The 14,872-nt window shown below is 39.8% G+C and overlaps 2 protein-coding genes across 3 annotated transcripts; both read right to left on the minus strand.

Moving 5' to 3' along the window:
* Positions 1-4,721: 4,721 nt before the first annotated feature.
* Positions 4,722-8,911, minus strand: LOC112286305 (DEAD-box ATP-dependent RNA helicase 37). 2 transcript variants are annotated; one of them, XM_024528058.3, is made up of 6 exons: positions 8,669-8,911; positions 7,197-8,154; positions 6,922-7,005; positions 6,403-6,645; positions 5,766-6,047; positions 4,722-5,550 (listed from the first exon to the last, which is right to left on the minus strand). In XM_024528058.3, exons 2-6 carry the CDS (start codon positions 8,010-8,012, stop codon positions 5,071-5,073), a joined length of 1,905 nt encoding a protein of 634 aa, XP_024383826.1. In that variant the 5' UTR covers positions 8,013-8,154; positions 8,669-8,911; the 3' UTR covers positions 4,722-5,070. The 2 variants fall into 2 exon arrangements, with proteins under 2 accessions (XP_024383826.1, XP_090111629.1); XM_090255503.1 differs by having other exon boundaries at positions 7,197-8,265; positions 8,669-8,807.
* A 3,660-nt stretch (positions 8,912-12,571) lies between these two features.
* On the minus strand, positions 12,572-13,909 carry LOC112281147 (uncharacterized). The gene is made up of 2 exons (XM_024517361.3): positions 13,691-13,909; positions 12,572-13,581 (listed from the first exon to the last, which is right to left on the minus strand). Exons 1-2 carry the CDS (start codon positions 13,767-13,769, stop codon positions 13,088-13,090), a joined length of 573 nt encoding a protein of 190 aa, XP_024373129.1. The 5' UTR covers positions 13,770-13,909; the 3' UTR covers positions 12,572-13,087.
* Between the last annotated feature and the right edge of the window lie 963 nt (positions 13,910-14,872).

A 14,872-nucleotide genomic window follows, 5' to 3' on the forward strand; every position in this document is an offset into this window, starting at 1 on the left:
CAAAAGTGTAACAATATCTCATTACCAATAATGCAATCATTCCAATAATCTCACCAAAAAAAATTCATAATCTCGTATACACTCTTAACAAACTTTACAAACAAGGCTCACTTCAATATCTGCCCGGCTCTGTTCACTCACTTTCCTTTGACAGGGTGGGTATTATGTGACGCGGCCGCGCGTTAACGGTAGCGGGAGTGAACGCAACGGCGTCGCTGTGACCCAGAGCGGCGGTGGCGAGCTCAACAGTGATGGTTGTTGCGAGTATGTAGACACTGGCTCCACACACAGTTTAAGCCAGCATCAAAGCTAGGCACAATAAAAGAAAGGAAGTTATTCTTTTGTGTATAAAGATATTTATATATATATATATATATATGTATATATATTCCTTGATCTGCAGGCGGCAACACGGAGATGGCGAATGTGAGGCAGCCAGACACGCCGGGGATCGTGGGAGCGTACTCTCGGAGCAGATAATAGCCACAAGCTCCGCGCCGGTTTATTGGCCACGAGGGCTGCTCCGAGATGCCAGCTACCAGATCGAAAAATCTGTGGAAGTCTCACTTCTGAGCCATCCGCTTGTGTCTAGATATTTCCGAGCCTTATCCTTTCTGATTCTCTCGAATCGGAACTGGCACCGGCTTTATAGCTTCGCACTCCTTTACATGAACTGTAAGGCCTTGCAATCCAGTCAGTAAGCGAGACAACTCTCGCCCTGGTTAAGCCTGGGGAATTGAGAAACGGTTGGTGTTCGTAGACTGATCCAGGTCTTGATCAAGTGTCGGAACAAAGAACCGTTTGTTACTTGCTTTTACGGAGTAGTATCGATTGCTGATGCGGACCAGAGCTGCCGACATCATGGTCTCGAAGACCTAAGTTTTTGCAGTGGTTGATGGTACTTACGATTTCTGAATTTATGGGAAGTAGTCGGAAGTTGGACCTTGGGTCTCGTAGAGACTCCTTGTTTGTGTTCTGTTGGGAGCATTCGTAATTGCTGGTTGGAAAAAATAAATGAACCAAAACTTCACAGTTTCGACTGCCGTGGTAGAAGCGCTTCGGGTTCGGGGGGATCTCCTGAAACTCCAGGACCGAATACGGAGTTTTAAAAAAAAAAAAAAAAAAAAAAAAAAAAACATGTAGTTTTTATTATTATTACTTTTTCAATTTATTCACTTTGAAGAGGAACACAAGTCGTGGGAAGGATTTGAAGCGCCTCCTGAGGCAAGTAACTATCAGGACTGGGCGATGAACCAGTCCGAGCGTTAGCACAATCATCACATGAAAGCCATGGGCAGGCGTCCTTCATAATGGCCATAACTCTTGACATGACGTTGAGGACTATTCAGTGGATAGCTCCGGTAGTCCTCGATCCACAAGGGAGATTGTTTTGACAAGAGTACAGTCATGCTTTCTTGCTTGGTAAATTTATATCTCTACAACTGGTGCTGTCAATTCCACGTACATCGGCACTTGTTGAATTCAGACCGGGCACTTTATACATAGATTTGTAGACAACCATATGCAATGAAAATGGTATAAAAATTTACAGCCTTTCATGTCCGGCTGATTCTTGCGAGTTGGCTTTTTTGAGTCCTATTCGAATGGGTTGAGATCGACAGCCGCATTGATCCAACTGAAATATAATATTTGTGTAAAACAAAGAAATAAGTAATTTTGTGATAGGCCAGGTCAGGAAGGATGGTGATAGTGCAACGCAGGGTCAGAGGGTTTGCAGGAGCCGTAGACAAGAATGCGTTAACCGTTACAACGAATGCAGTTGCGAAGTGATCTCGACCGTCACATATCAGCTCGCTCTGCAACAGCTTCGGCACGGCAGAATCTGAGAAAATCTGCAAGGAATCACGAATAATTAAAGGGTATCACATTGTTTGGAATTGATTTTCCTTCCATCCGGAAAGTACCCCTGATCTCGTACCTTGTAAAAATAGTCCAGCAATGCAACAAACTCCACAGAATCTGTTTTGAACTGATTTTAGAGGACTTGATTGAAATTCGGAAAAGGTGTTTGTTCAGAAACAACTGTTCGCAAAACTCGGGGAGGTGTTTTTCTCATCTACCCGGTAAAACTACTCAAAACTTAACGTACCTCCCCCAAAATTAATCAATTTTAGTTCGAACTCCCGTTCAGTGCACATCAAAGGAGCATTGTGCCACTTTTTAACCATATTAATCCAAAGCATCGGGTACACCTCCTTTTGAGTAAAAATAAAAGAATGTGTATGAAACAAAACTTCCATTCCGTGCCGAGGCAAGTTGGCTGCAATTAGTCACAGTACTTTTGCTAAGCACAGTCTGACAAACTCAGAGGTTTTGAATTCATTTTATATGCACCTCTGACACCAAACAGCCGACTTTTGTGGTCCATTTTTGCGCTCTCATAATGTCACAGACACTGTCCCACCGAGGTCAGGTATTCCATAACGGCATCACCAAATCATGTGGAGATTAGGAACAAGCCGTACGCAAAAGAAAATAGGAACAGATTTTCTTACACGTGTAGGCCGCAGTAGCTTCCCCTAGATTTACTGGTCATTGCAGATCCTATTTTCACACTTGGGTCATAATCGTAAGGGAGAAGATATGCGAATAAAGGTGTGAAGTGTTTCGGTCCCAAAAATATCTACACAAAATGTACACTACTCAGGACTTTAAAAAAATCTCCTTATAAATATCCTCAGCATCGAAAGCAACTGAAGCCACGAGCATTGCTTTCAGCCTAAGTGAAATAGCTCTTTCACATCCGTTGCAGGGCGCCAATGAAGTCAGAGTGCAACAGATGTTGATACGTTGCTGCACCACCACTCAGCAAGGGCCCCATTGTCTAACAACCTAGGCGATGTAGAGCTTGCTTCCCTGAAATGTTGGCCTCACGCTTCTATCCGTTCAAATTTAGGACTAAGTCCTTTTGCTAGAAATCCATGACCAACAAAGAGGCCGGAGTTTTTCAAATCTTCCACTCAACGATTCATAAAGCATAGAAGTGAGATGAGGGTTAATTAGTGTTACCCCTATTTCCCCCATGGTCGCTGCTGAACATAGTACAACACTTTCCAAAATTGACCTCCAGATTGTGGCTGCATTATCGATGACCTGATCGTTGGGGGCAATGTGGATCTAAGATCTTTCCTAAGTGTGTAATGAGATTATTGCAATGTTTCAGAAGTGTGCACATAACCGTGATTACAGATGCAGCAAATGTGCCAATACCTGAAGTTACAGCGCGAAAGTCTACCAAAATCTTCATTGAGCTATCTTTGTCGAGACGTTGGAATCAGTCCCCTATCTTCACAACCGCTGTCATCACACAAAGATGGGTTGTGTTTCATCTTTTTGCCGGCGCCTTTCGGAATTCGTGCAAGACCTGCAACTTGTAACATCCAAGACATCTTGTAGCAGGTAGAGTATAGATTCAAGTGGATCTCGGCAATAATGTCTGTTTGAACGCTCGTTCCTAGTTGCCATCAACCTTCACTTACCTCATCTCAACGGAACTGAGTTGCTGGGAAAGGATGTGCCATACTAGACTGGATCATGATGGAATTATTCCTTGTTTAGTCAGCAGCGTGAAGAATGACTCCACAGGGAATCCGGATTCTCGTAATCCCAGCTATGCCTGCTTCGGACACTCCATTATATTCTTAGCAGTCTTTTTCTACACAATTTAAAGTGTTAAACCATAATTCTTAGGATTCCTTCTTGTCCATGAAACTTCGACTGTTCTATCTGAGCCTCAAATCTGGAAAGCGTGAGTATATGCATCTCCCTCATGTGAATGAATATCTTGTGCATTTTCTAAGTTTCGATGCTTCAGTGGTAGAGTATTTGAACTGACAAGCTTGACAATGAGCAAAGCAAGGTGGAATAAGTTGTGCCCATAATAATTGGATACTTGCGATTGAGGATCTGAACTGAGTGATTAGCAATTTCATCCACGTTAGCATGTTTGATTACCACTAAAACATACATGTATGAAATATGACCCATCTTTGATACTCTCTTGAATAATAATTTCTATTTCAAACCACATATTTCTTTTTCCAGATACGAATATATGATTCAAGAGGTTAAATTCATACTAACCAAATAGAATTACCCTCTATTTAAATTCGTAACAAAGACCCAAAATGAAAGAGAAGAAAAAACGGTAGATGTACAGCACAATTTTACAATAGGCTGTTTTTTCAAATCATTACACTAAATACAACGCTAATCACGTACGAATGTCCGTACAGTAAATTAAAATTACTAAGTCATTTTCAGAATCAACACTTAAACGAAACTTTCCTATTGCGTTCCGTGTTTGAACTCAGGCATGCGGTAGACGAACACAAACCTAGATATTAGTGGATGGAGCATAGAAGTTGGTTGGACACCCTACTAAATCACCCGAACCAAATCACCAACAGTCCAAAACAGTGTTGAATGAACCATCGAAAATATTTTAAAAGTTACGTATCTAGCATTGTGGGAATGTCATAGAGAAAATAGCATAAATTGAAGTGTGTCCCAAATCACTTCACAACTCACCTTGGAAGGAATCTTCCAAACATCGTCGAGGTTTAGAGTTTAGGGCAACTACTCTTTGTAAACTACTCTACCATCACATCAAACAGTAGGACTGATTTACTGGTCGACGAAAGATCCTTGTCCAGGTACTATTATAGTCCAGGTTAGCCCAGTTGAGCTAGACAAGATGATTTACTGCAATCTGAACAATTTTTGATACCAGTGTACTTTTGCATATGTAGCTTCTTCTACATTTTGCAGACAATTGTGGGATAGACCCCATGACAAACGTAGGCCCCGGCTATCCATGACTCTTCAGCTCTATCTCATATACTGAGCGCTAATATACACCCGGCCAAGTCAGAGCCGACCAGTCAACCTACAAGCGCATAGAACAACAAAAGGGCACTCATCTTGTCTAAAGAACCGTGAAAGAAACTGTGAGCAAAACTGCGCACATCCTTGAAGGAAAGCAGGATGTGCCTGAAGCTACCAAAATTGTACCACATAACATCTAAAGCTCATCGCCAGTGAACTAGTCTAATCCCATGCACTACTACCACCTCCATATCCTCCACCTCCATAACCACCACCGCCACCACCATATCCCCCGTGGTGGTGGCCCCCTCCACCTCCTCTGCCGCCTTCCCTACGGAAATCACGGCCACCAAATCTCGATCCTCCTCCCGACCGTCTGTTCCTACCACCACCTCCATAACTAGCTCTCGTAGCGTAGTTAGTCAACCATCCAGGCACCTCCTGGTTAGATTCTGTCATCAGCTCTGTCAGCGGTCGCGCTAACGCCTGGTCTTTCTCGTTGAAGAAAGCAGTTGCCACACCACTCTTTCCCGCACGCCCAGTACGACCAATGCGATGCACGTAATCATCAATATCACTAGGGAGGTCGAAATTCACGACATGGGCAACATGTGGAATATCAAGACCCCGGGCGGCAACATCCGTAGCAACGAGAATGGGCGTCACTCCCGTCCTAAAAGATCTCAAGGCATGTTCTCGCTCCTGCATTCAAAACAATATTGAAAAGACGATTCCAGAAATGTAAGACAAGACTGCCTGCATAACTCCACCAAGAACATTGATAAGCCCAAAAGTTTTGGAGATGATTACTGGAATCGAGATAACTCGAATCACGTTTCGAATCTCTCTAAAATAGCACCATCTCACAAGGCAAGGCAGGCTAAGGCAATGAGTAGGCGAATAGTTCACAAACACACCTGCTGGCTACGATCACCGTGGATTGTGGTAGCTGGGAATCCGAGGCGGCACAGCCAGTCCTCTAAAGCATCTGCTCCTTTCTTAGTCTCCACAAAGACTAACGTCAAAGTTTGCTGCCCAGGCGGAGCCAAGGCGCTTTGAGCATGAATAAGGTCCATCAGCATGCTACGCTTGTCCACATCTTGCACATACTCTACCCGTTGCACGATTAGATCCGTACTGGATCCTACCCTGCCCACAGCAAGGAAAATGTAGTTCGACAAGAAATCCGATGCTAGTCTCTGGGACAACAGAAAAATCCAAAACAGGCGTCAGACATAAAAGCTTTCTCAAAAAAATTCAATCACTCTCATCCTCAGCTTATTCACACCAGCTTCTCCATGATCCAAAACATCTTACGGCATTTTACTGGGTTCAGAACTAAAGACTGCGATGCATTACACTTCTCACATGTAAGAGGCCGTCCAAAAAGCCTACACGGACAGGATTACCTCTAAAATTGAAATTCGGACTCCTGTTTATTCCACAATTACTGATGATTACTCAAAACAATTCGAAGAAAAGAGCTCGGTACTCTTTACCGCCTATGAGAACCTACCAATCCATTCTGGGTCATTCACAGAATATGGTAAGTACCTGTATTTCTCGAGGAAATGTAGCACTGAACAGCATTGTCTGGCGTTCACCAGCCGGTGGCATATCCATCTGCTCAACTATTCTACGAATCTGGGGTTCGAAACCCATGTCCAGCATTCGATCAGCCTCATCTAGCGCCAAGTATCGCACCATAGACAGGGATACTCTAGCCCTTTCCAAGAGATCACTCAAACGCCCAGGGGTGGCAACTAAGATGTCTACACCTCTTTCCATCTCTCTAAGCTGCAAAAACAGAAAACCGACACTGTTAATGATTTGACGAAGAACGATTCCGACCACTACTTCCCTAGATGAAAAAACATCTATCTCGAGACACACAGATGCAAGGGCATTTGAATGACATACAGCTCCAGAGATTTACAGATCAACAACACTTGGCTTATTAACTACGACACATCAGAGAGAAACAAAACGAAATGAGAATGATCGAATGGCTCATAACCGTAAAAGGAAAACACTAAGCAGCTTACTCAGAACATTAAGGGAATCAAAATATACCTGATTATGAACGGGAGCCCCCCCATAAGCGACCACTACTCTAATGCCGGTCTGATACGCAAACTTCTTGGCTTCGTCGCTGATCTGTAAAACGACAATGATGAACAAACATGTCAGAAAAACTCTACGACGGAGGAGCTTCAACTCTGCCATCGTTTCCATGCTGACATTCTCTTTACATCACAAAAGGTTGAGCAATTTTCTTCATCCCATTGATCAGCGAACCCATAATTGCAACTAATAGCACATAAATCCCTCTCAAGACTACTACACACCTGGCAAGACAGCTCCCTCGTGGGCGACAATATCAGAGCCAACGGCAATGCCTTCCTTCCACCCCGAGGACGGCCTGGAGGAGTGTTCCTCATAATCCCTGCGATAATTGGAAAACAAAACGCAGCCGTCTTCCCTGACCCCGTCTGTGCACATGCCATCAAATCACGACCATGCAAACTAATCGGTATAGCGTACTTTTGCACGGGAGTCGGCTTCGTGTACTTGCATCTTCTGATGTTTTCGTTCAGCGCCGGTCCCAGGTCAATTTCGGCGAATGTGTTCACCGGAGGTGGTATGTTATTACCACTCGTCTCTACAGGAATGTCCTCGTACGCATCGAAGTTGATACCAGTATTCTCTGCCTCAAAGATTGCCTCCGAGACTGGTTCGTCGTTAGCGAAGGGATTAGCTTCTCTCTCCCATCCCCCCCTTTGGCCTCGTCCGCCACCTCCATAGCTCCGACCTGAACCATTTGAGTTCCCCCAACTGGCTGAATGATTCACCGCCGGACTTGCACCCCAACCGGACCCATTCCCGGCCTTGCCTAGACCCCCAGCTTCCGCTTTGGGTGCAGCAGCCGCTACTGCGTTAGGATCACCCCACGCTCGCCCTCCTTGCCCAGCTCTAGACGATCGTTTTAGTTCGGGGCCGGAGATTTCTCCAGCACCGTTTACGACAGGAGCACCTTGAGGACGGTTTCGCAAGTGAGGAGGCACATAAGACGCTCTGGCTGGCCGACCACCTGAGGCTCCTGCTGCACTTCCATTTTCAGTAGCCACCGTGTCGGGTGGCGACTCTGCCCATGTTGATGGCATATCTTTATGAAGCGCCCTGCCACTAACAAAACGGCTTCCCTCCTGTAACCCGTTCCGTATGCGAACCCTACTTTGCCACGGTGACGATATAGTTTTCACCACAACTGAAGATAACCCTGAAATAAATCAATGACCCAGAAAGCTGCACAACCGTACAAAGACCGCAGTCACAATCAGCATAACATACCTTCACAAGCCGATCAACATCCACATGAGGAGATCACAAGGCGTATGCACTGCCGCCCGCGCCTCCCTAATTCGTTCCTCAAAGTCAAATGAAACAGTGAAAGAAGAAAACTATAAAAACAAAAACCTAAGTGCATCTGTGCACGCGCCCAAACATACGAAACAACCGTACGCTTGAGGGTATTTAAAAAACCTACACATGTTGAGAAAAGCTGCGCAAAAGCAGAAATTCCAATGCGAAACTCTCGCGTCAAGGCTTAGGCTATCGTCTCAATCCTAGAGTCTACACCTACTACTTCACGCTAGAAATGTTGTAGAAAAAGTACCCAGCATGCCAACCTTCGGGGCTAAAAGACTTCAGTACAAAGTGGACGGGGATACCATAAACACACATACACGGTAGACAACGGCGTCAATTAGTGAGGGTTAAACAAAGGCAACGAAAAAACACGAGGAAGCAGAGATGTGACCTGTGCGCGAGACGGCCACACCCCTGGCCCGCAACGCAGGCGCGAGGACGGCAGCAATAAATCGAGACCCAAGTCAAGTCGAAGCCCAAATCCGAGATCGAAACTCCAACGAAACCATGTGAGCAAATCTTTGAGCAGCAAGGATCCGCGTTGAGAGAGGACCAAGGCAGGGTTTGCAGGCACAGGTTGTGGCAACGGCGGAGTCAGAAAGCAAAAGCGTCGCCCCCAAACCCTAATCAAGTCTCCCTTGCGTTTGTCCCCGTTCCCACGGGCTGGTTCCCCTGTGACTCCCGAAAGGGCGGACCGGCCCCACCAGGCTTTCGATGGTGTGAACGCTGCCAGAACTCCAAACCAACCACACACACATGAATCTATACATATAAACGAATTCTTCTTTTAAGTTTAATTTTTCATTATTTTGAATATATTTCCATAGCAATGCATGCATACCCATTCACAAATTTTCGTTTATAAGCAAAAATTATAGGAAAAAGGTTTTTAAAACTTTCTGGTTCACTTTAATGTATGCCTAAGTGTGTGTTTGTATGTTGGTATACTAGTTTCCCTTACCAGAATCATTGATTCCGTTAATAAATTATAAATATAAAACACTGTTTTATACTGTTTTAATTATAATTATTTCTAAAATGATGCTGAAGATGACACGTGATGATCTTCTGTTGAACCAAAAACGACTGATTTATTTAGATTTTTAAAAATATAAATATCATATCATACCAATTTAAAATAGATATGCATTTTGTATATATATATATATATATATATTACTGTGACATTTTAATTTCGTCTATATTGGTGATTTACAGGCTTGTAATCATTTAAAGTTCTATTATCTTTGTCAAATTATGTTTACAGTTAAAAGTGACTACACGTTTCAAATGGAAAAAGAAAAAGAAAAAGAAAATAAACAAAAGAATATAAAATAAACAATGGGTGATTGTCTTATTATGATATATAATGACCCGACACAAACTTGAGAACAATACAAATTTATAGCATTTTCAAGTAGGGTTATAACCAAAGAATTTCGTTTAAATATATGAAACTATATTTGTATTTAAATTTTGGATGTAAAATATACATATATATATATATATATATATATATATACATTCATTCATTTTTACGTGTAACAGTGCATCAATTTATTTCATTTCAAGTTTTTTTTTTTTTTTTTTTTTTTTTTAAATTATTTAAAACGTTTCTTGGAAAACCCTGATTCAAACATTTATGCAGTAACCATTTTTACCAATTTGGCAAAAGATCTTTGTGTTTGCAGGATGTACAATAAAACCTTTTATAGAAACTAGTTTAATTAAGAGAAAATTTGACAGGACGGTGTAGAACTTATAATTTCATCATGTAGAATGTATCTGATGTCATGTAAAAACCCATAAAATTTCCTAGTAATTCTTATTTGTCTTGCAAGTGATAAAATTTATGAAATTTAAGATGTCTATTGATTTAAATTTTTATTATATATTTTTCAGTTTCAAGTTAAAAACATCACATGTTATCTTTGATAAATCAAAACGCCTCACTACAAAACATCAATAACTAACAAATATTAAATTCAAATGTTAAAAATACAATGTATATTCTTATTAAGTTAAAACTGGTTTTTTTATTTAATACTTTATTTCTAATAGTATCAATATTATAATATTATAATTATTCTTCAAAAATAAAAATAATAATATCCTATTTTTTTGATTATGTAAATAATCTCCCTCTAAATATATTGTATGTGTTTTACAAAATAAAAATAAAAAATAAAGATTTAATTTTTTTTTTTAATAATATATGTTATACTTTTGTGACAAAATTTATGTGTATATGTATACTAAAATGTATAAATTGGTCATCAAATTATTTAATAAAATATTGTTTAGGTACAAATAATATATCAACTAAATAAAAAAAGTTTCTTAGACTTTGATTAAAAAGTCACTATTATCTATAAATTTCAAACAGTACTTATGCAAGTTTTAAACACTAGATATCATCACTAATATAAAATCAATTAATATTTTAGTCCTTTTGTATGTATAAATAACCTCACAAATAATTATATTTATAATATACTTTAGTTATAAATTAATCCTGATATATATATTAGAGTGTAATATTATAATATGTGAATTATATAAAAATAATAATTATAGTGTATTTTAATAAATCTTAAATCATCTCAAATATTTCTTTTCAAGATTGTAGTATACCGTTTTTACAACTTTGCAATTGTTTCTTTATGTATGTTATAGGAGAAATAGCTTGCACAATTATTACTAAAACAAAATAAGACATAGTCCAACTGATTTTTTTATGAAACAATGGTGCACAAGGTTTATATATATATATATATATATATATATATAGGCAAGAAATCTAAAATCTACATTAGATTGTAGTTTTCTTAGTAGTTTTAAACCATAACTACAAACATTAAGTTTTACTTTACATATTAATATTAGTTATTATGTTAAAAAAAAAATCAACCACATCAACTAATAAAAAATACAAAAGAAGGAAAACAAAGCATTGTAGTAATGAGAAATAAGAAATTTAGTTTCTTCATAACCTGTAGTAGATTTAAATAGAAGTACTTAAATAATAATTTAAAAAATGAACGTAAATATAAATAAATAATATATATATATATATATATTAAAACATAGATGTAATTTTATTTTCTAATAGTTTATTAATAAACCTAAAAGATTTATCTTATTTTTCTCCTTCGTTTATTTTTGAAGTTTTAGTAAATTATAAAAAATTGGCTTTTTAGTAATAAATCAAAACTAAAACTCTATGTAATTTTATACTTTTTATAATTTTATAATTAGATTTAATTCATGTGTAATTAAATAATTATTTCTGATGCTTTAAAATAACAAATAAAAATTTAAACTTTATTAAATTTCAATAAATTATTTAAAAAAATTTAAACTAGCTTGTCACTTAATGAAGCATGTAATGAAAGTTATTTTAAGCATAAATAGTGTTTATTTGTTAAACAATTAGTTTGTGCATTTGTACTAAAATGTTTATGAGCTGATGTTACATAATGTGCTATATGACAATTAAATATAAGTTGAAAAGAGAAATAATAATACTTATTTTAATGAAATGAAATTAATTAAATATTATATATTTTGATTGTTAATTTGTATCAATCTCTTTTTATGAATGATGGAAAATGCATAAAAATCATGAATAGTAGTTGATAACATCTTAAGCATTAAAAATGATTGAAATGATCAACTATTAAAAAATTATCAAATTTAAATTTTCAACAATTGGTTTTTGAAAACATTCAAATTTGATTCAAAGCTTTATAGTTTTTTTTTTTTTTTTTTTTTTTTTTTTTTTTAATGTGTTTATATAATCAATAAAGAGTTAAAATTGTTTATAAAAATAAATTATATCCAAAATAAGTTACACTAGTCAATAAAAATATAATTCTAATGACATGGTTTTATACAAAAAATATAATGTCATGTAGTTATTGCAATTTCTTTTAATAAGATCAAAGTAAATTTAATTCTGAGAATCCTTGAAATAAGATAAAAAAGAACGGTAAAATTTTATGTGATTGTTGAATGAAAAATTTAGGCTGCTATAAATTAACAATAATACCACATAATATTTATAGCCCACCAAATCATTGTACTACCAAATAAAAAAAAGAAATAATTAAACACTACTTAATACAAGCATCAAAGTATTTGCATTGCATAATGTATACTACAAACCTATATCATGTAACAAGAAAAAAAAAAAAAATGTTAAGTTCTAAAATAATATAAGACAAAAAACCAGTATACATACATACATACACACATACATATTCATTCATTCATACACATAATCATACCTGCATCATGACAACGTTTATTGTTTTTATTTTGTTTTATTATTACAAGAAGCCAACGAAATTTGATAGGACCCATGAAATGATACACATCTAAGAAGCGAAAGCTATTGATTTATTGATTTATTCTACTACTGTAGGACATGGCAACAAAACTGCGAGCTTTGCACAGGTTTTCTGGGGGTAGATGAAGGGGAGACCACCCTGAAGTTCAAAAAGCTTCGTCTGAATGGATGATAGATGCCCTCACAAAGCCTGGATCCCAATTGCGGAGTTGCGGCGAATTCTTGACAATCGATTCAGGACAGTATTATTATTATTAATAATATTATTCTTCCGATCATGGAGTGCAGGTTTCGCACATTCCCAGCCTCGATCGATCGTTGCACAGGTGAGCACTTCGAAGCTCGACGACACAGTCACTCGACGTCTTCCTCGTAGAAAAATTTGCTTGATAGGCACTGTCTTTACCAGGATGTGGTATGGAGATGTCGCCAGCGTTCGCGATTTCGCGAAACGCGAAACTAGGAGCAACTGGTGCGCTTCTCGCAGCCGTTGGCCCAGTTGTTGTCGCAATTCACCCACCCGGGGTTGCAGGTGTAGCCACACACACCCCTAGTGCACTTGGACACCGCATTCGGCAGATCCATGAGACATGGCGTTGTGCAGGAGCCGCAGAAGCGCAAGTCGTCGTTGTATGGCAGCCTGGACTCGCAGCCGTCATTTAGCCAGTTGTTGCAGTCGGATAACCCGGCCTTGCAGGTGTAAGTGCATGTGCCTTTGACGCACGTGGTTATGACGGTCTCGACGTGGTATGGAATGCACTGTCGGCCGCACTGCCCGCAAGCATTGACGTCGCTGTAAGTGTTCTTCTCGCAGCCGTTGGTCCAGTTGTTGTCGCAGTTGGACCACCCAGTCTCACAAGTGTACTCACAGATACCGGAGGTGCACGCGGTGGTGATAGCGTTGGGTCTTTTTGCGCAGTCTTTCATGCAGTAGCATTTGGCTTCCGCAGAGTCTGGAAAATGCAGCGACGCGACGAATATATTAGCACTAATGAGTCACGTCACAAGCTATCCGTGTCGGATTCTTGATCGAAAATGAAGCATGAGGGGTTAGGTCGTTACCGAAGAACAGTCCTGCTAAGACAACAGAGATAGCCAACACGAGGGCGCTTGTCCGTCTCTGTCTCCAAGAGGTCGCCATTTCGGAGCACTTGCCAACTTGGCAGGAGAAAACTGCGATGACGGCACAGTTTTGATACTAGGAAGCTGAGAGAGGATCGAAGGCTGCCGGCATAGCAGGGGGATTGAAACCGTTTGGCTGAACATGTCTCCGCAGGCCCCTTTTAATCAACCTTCACAATACGTGACCTTCTCGTGGGTTGAAATATGTTATAATTATGTTCTGGAAAGCAACGCTGACCTCGAATCAGAAGTCAATCATAGCCAGAGCTGTACTTGCCACAGTCATATCATTGGCCTGACAATGTGTATGTCGAGGATGTGTACTGGATCACATGCAGCATTTCCAGCTTAAGATCTGCTTTGTAGGGTCCCGAGTAGTGCCATCCTGCGGTGTGTCGAGGATGGATCCTGTGAGCAGAAGCCATTGGGCTTGTCAATTGACATTTCCACGAATCCTTTCGAAACCAAGCACGAATCCCATCGTCCCGAAAAGGGGGCCGAACTTATCGTTACAGCGACGGGACCCGAATGTCAACGTACGCTTTACGGCTCCTGCAACGCCGAGACTCCACCTCACAGCCATGGATTGCATTGACTGAGGTTGCGGGAAGTCCTCATCACGACTCGTTGCTTTGGGGGCCCGACATGAGAAGTGTGACTACGTTGCACCAGGCGCTGTGAGATGCTTATCTGAGCAAAGGGGCAATTAGGCAACATGATCCATCCAGGTCGGTGCATATTGTGAGCCGCGACTGAACGTCTCGATGGGGCGGGTGAGCAAGTGGAGTTGTGAGTCAACAGTCAAACCAGCCAAGTTGTGGAAGCACATGCCACCCATTTGATAGAAAACCACCTGGTCAATCTATGCACAGCCAGCATATCTGTGTACCCCTCTCACAGCTAATTTCGGAACTGTGTGAGGTGGCTGTGAAAGATATGTGGGCGTCAGAGTAGGACAACGGTGTGGAGAATTGTTTTTGAGAAAATTTGTGGACCAACGGTTTGAGTTGTTGACGTTTCTTGTAAATTTCTTTGCAACTCTAAAGAAGACCTCTCTTATTGGTTTTTCAATTTTCTATGAAATTCTCTCTATCATATCCTTCTACTTTTATGTCTCCTAAT

This window comes from Physcomitrium patens, chromosome 1, assembly GCF_059467195.1.
Source record: "Physcomitrium patens ecotype Gransden chromosome 1, ASM5946719v1, whole genome shotgun sequence".
NCBI lineage: Eukaryota > Viridiplantae > Streptophyta > Bryopsida > Funariales > Funariaceae > Physcomitrium > Physcomitrium patens.

Bases quoted from the DNA above. Each gene is read 5' to 3' on its own strand.
- LOC112286305 (XM_024528058.3), bottom strand. From the start codon at position 8,012: ATGCCATCAACATGGGCAGAGTCGCCACCCGACACGGTGGCTACTGAA. The intron at 6,646-6,921 runs GTATATTTTGAT...CTGTTTTTGCAG, and splicing joins GGGCTCCCGTTCATAATCAG to CTTAGAGAGATGGAAAGAGG. The intron at 6,048-6,402 runs GTACTTACCATA...CTGTTGTCCCAG, and splicing joins CATTTCCTCGAGAAATACAG to AGACTAGCATCGGATTTCTT.
- LOC112281147 (XM_024517361.3), bottom strand. From the start codon at position 13,769: ATGGCGACCTCTTGGAGACAGAGACGGACAAGCGCCCTCGTGTTGGCT. The intron at 13,582-13,690 runs GTAACGACCTAA...TGCATTTTCCAG, and splicing joins CTTAGCAGGACTGTTCTTCG to ACTCTGCGGAAGCCAAATGC.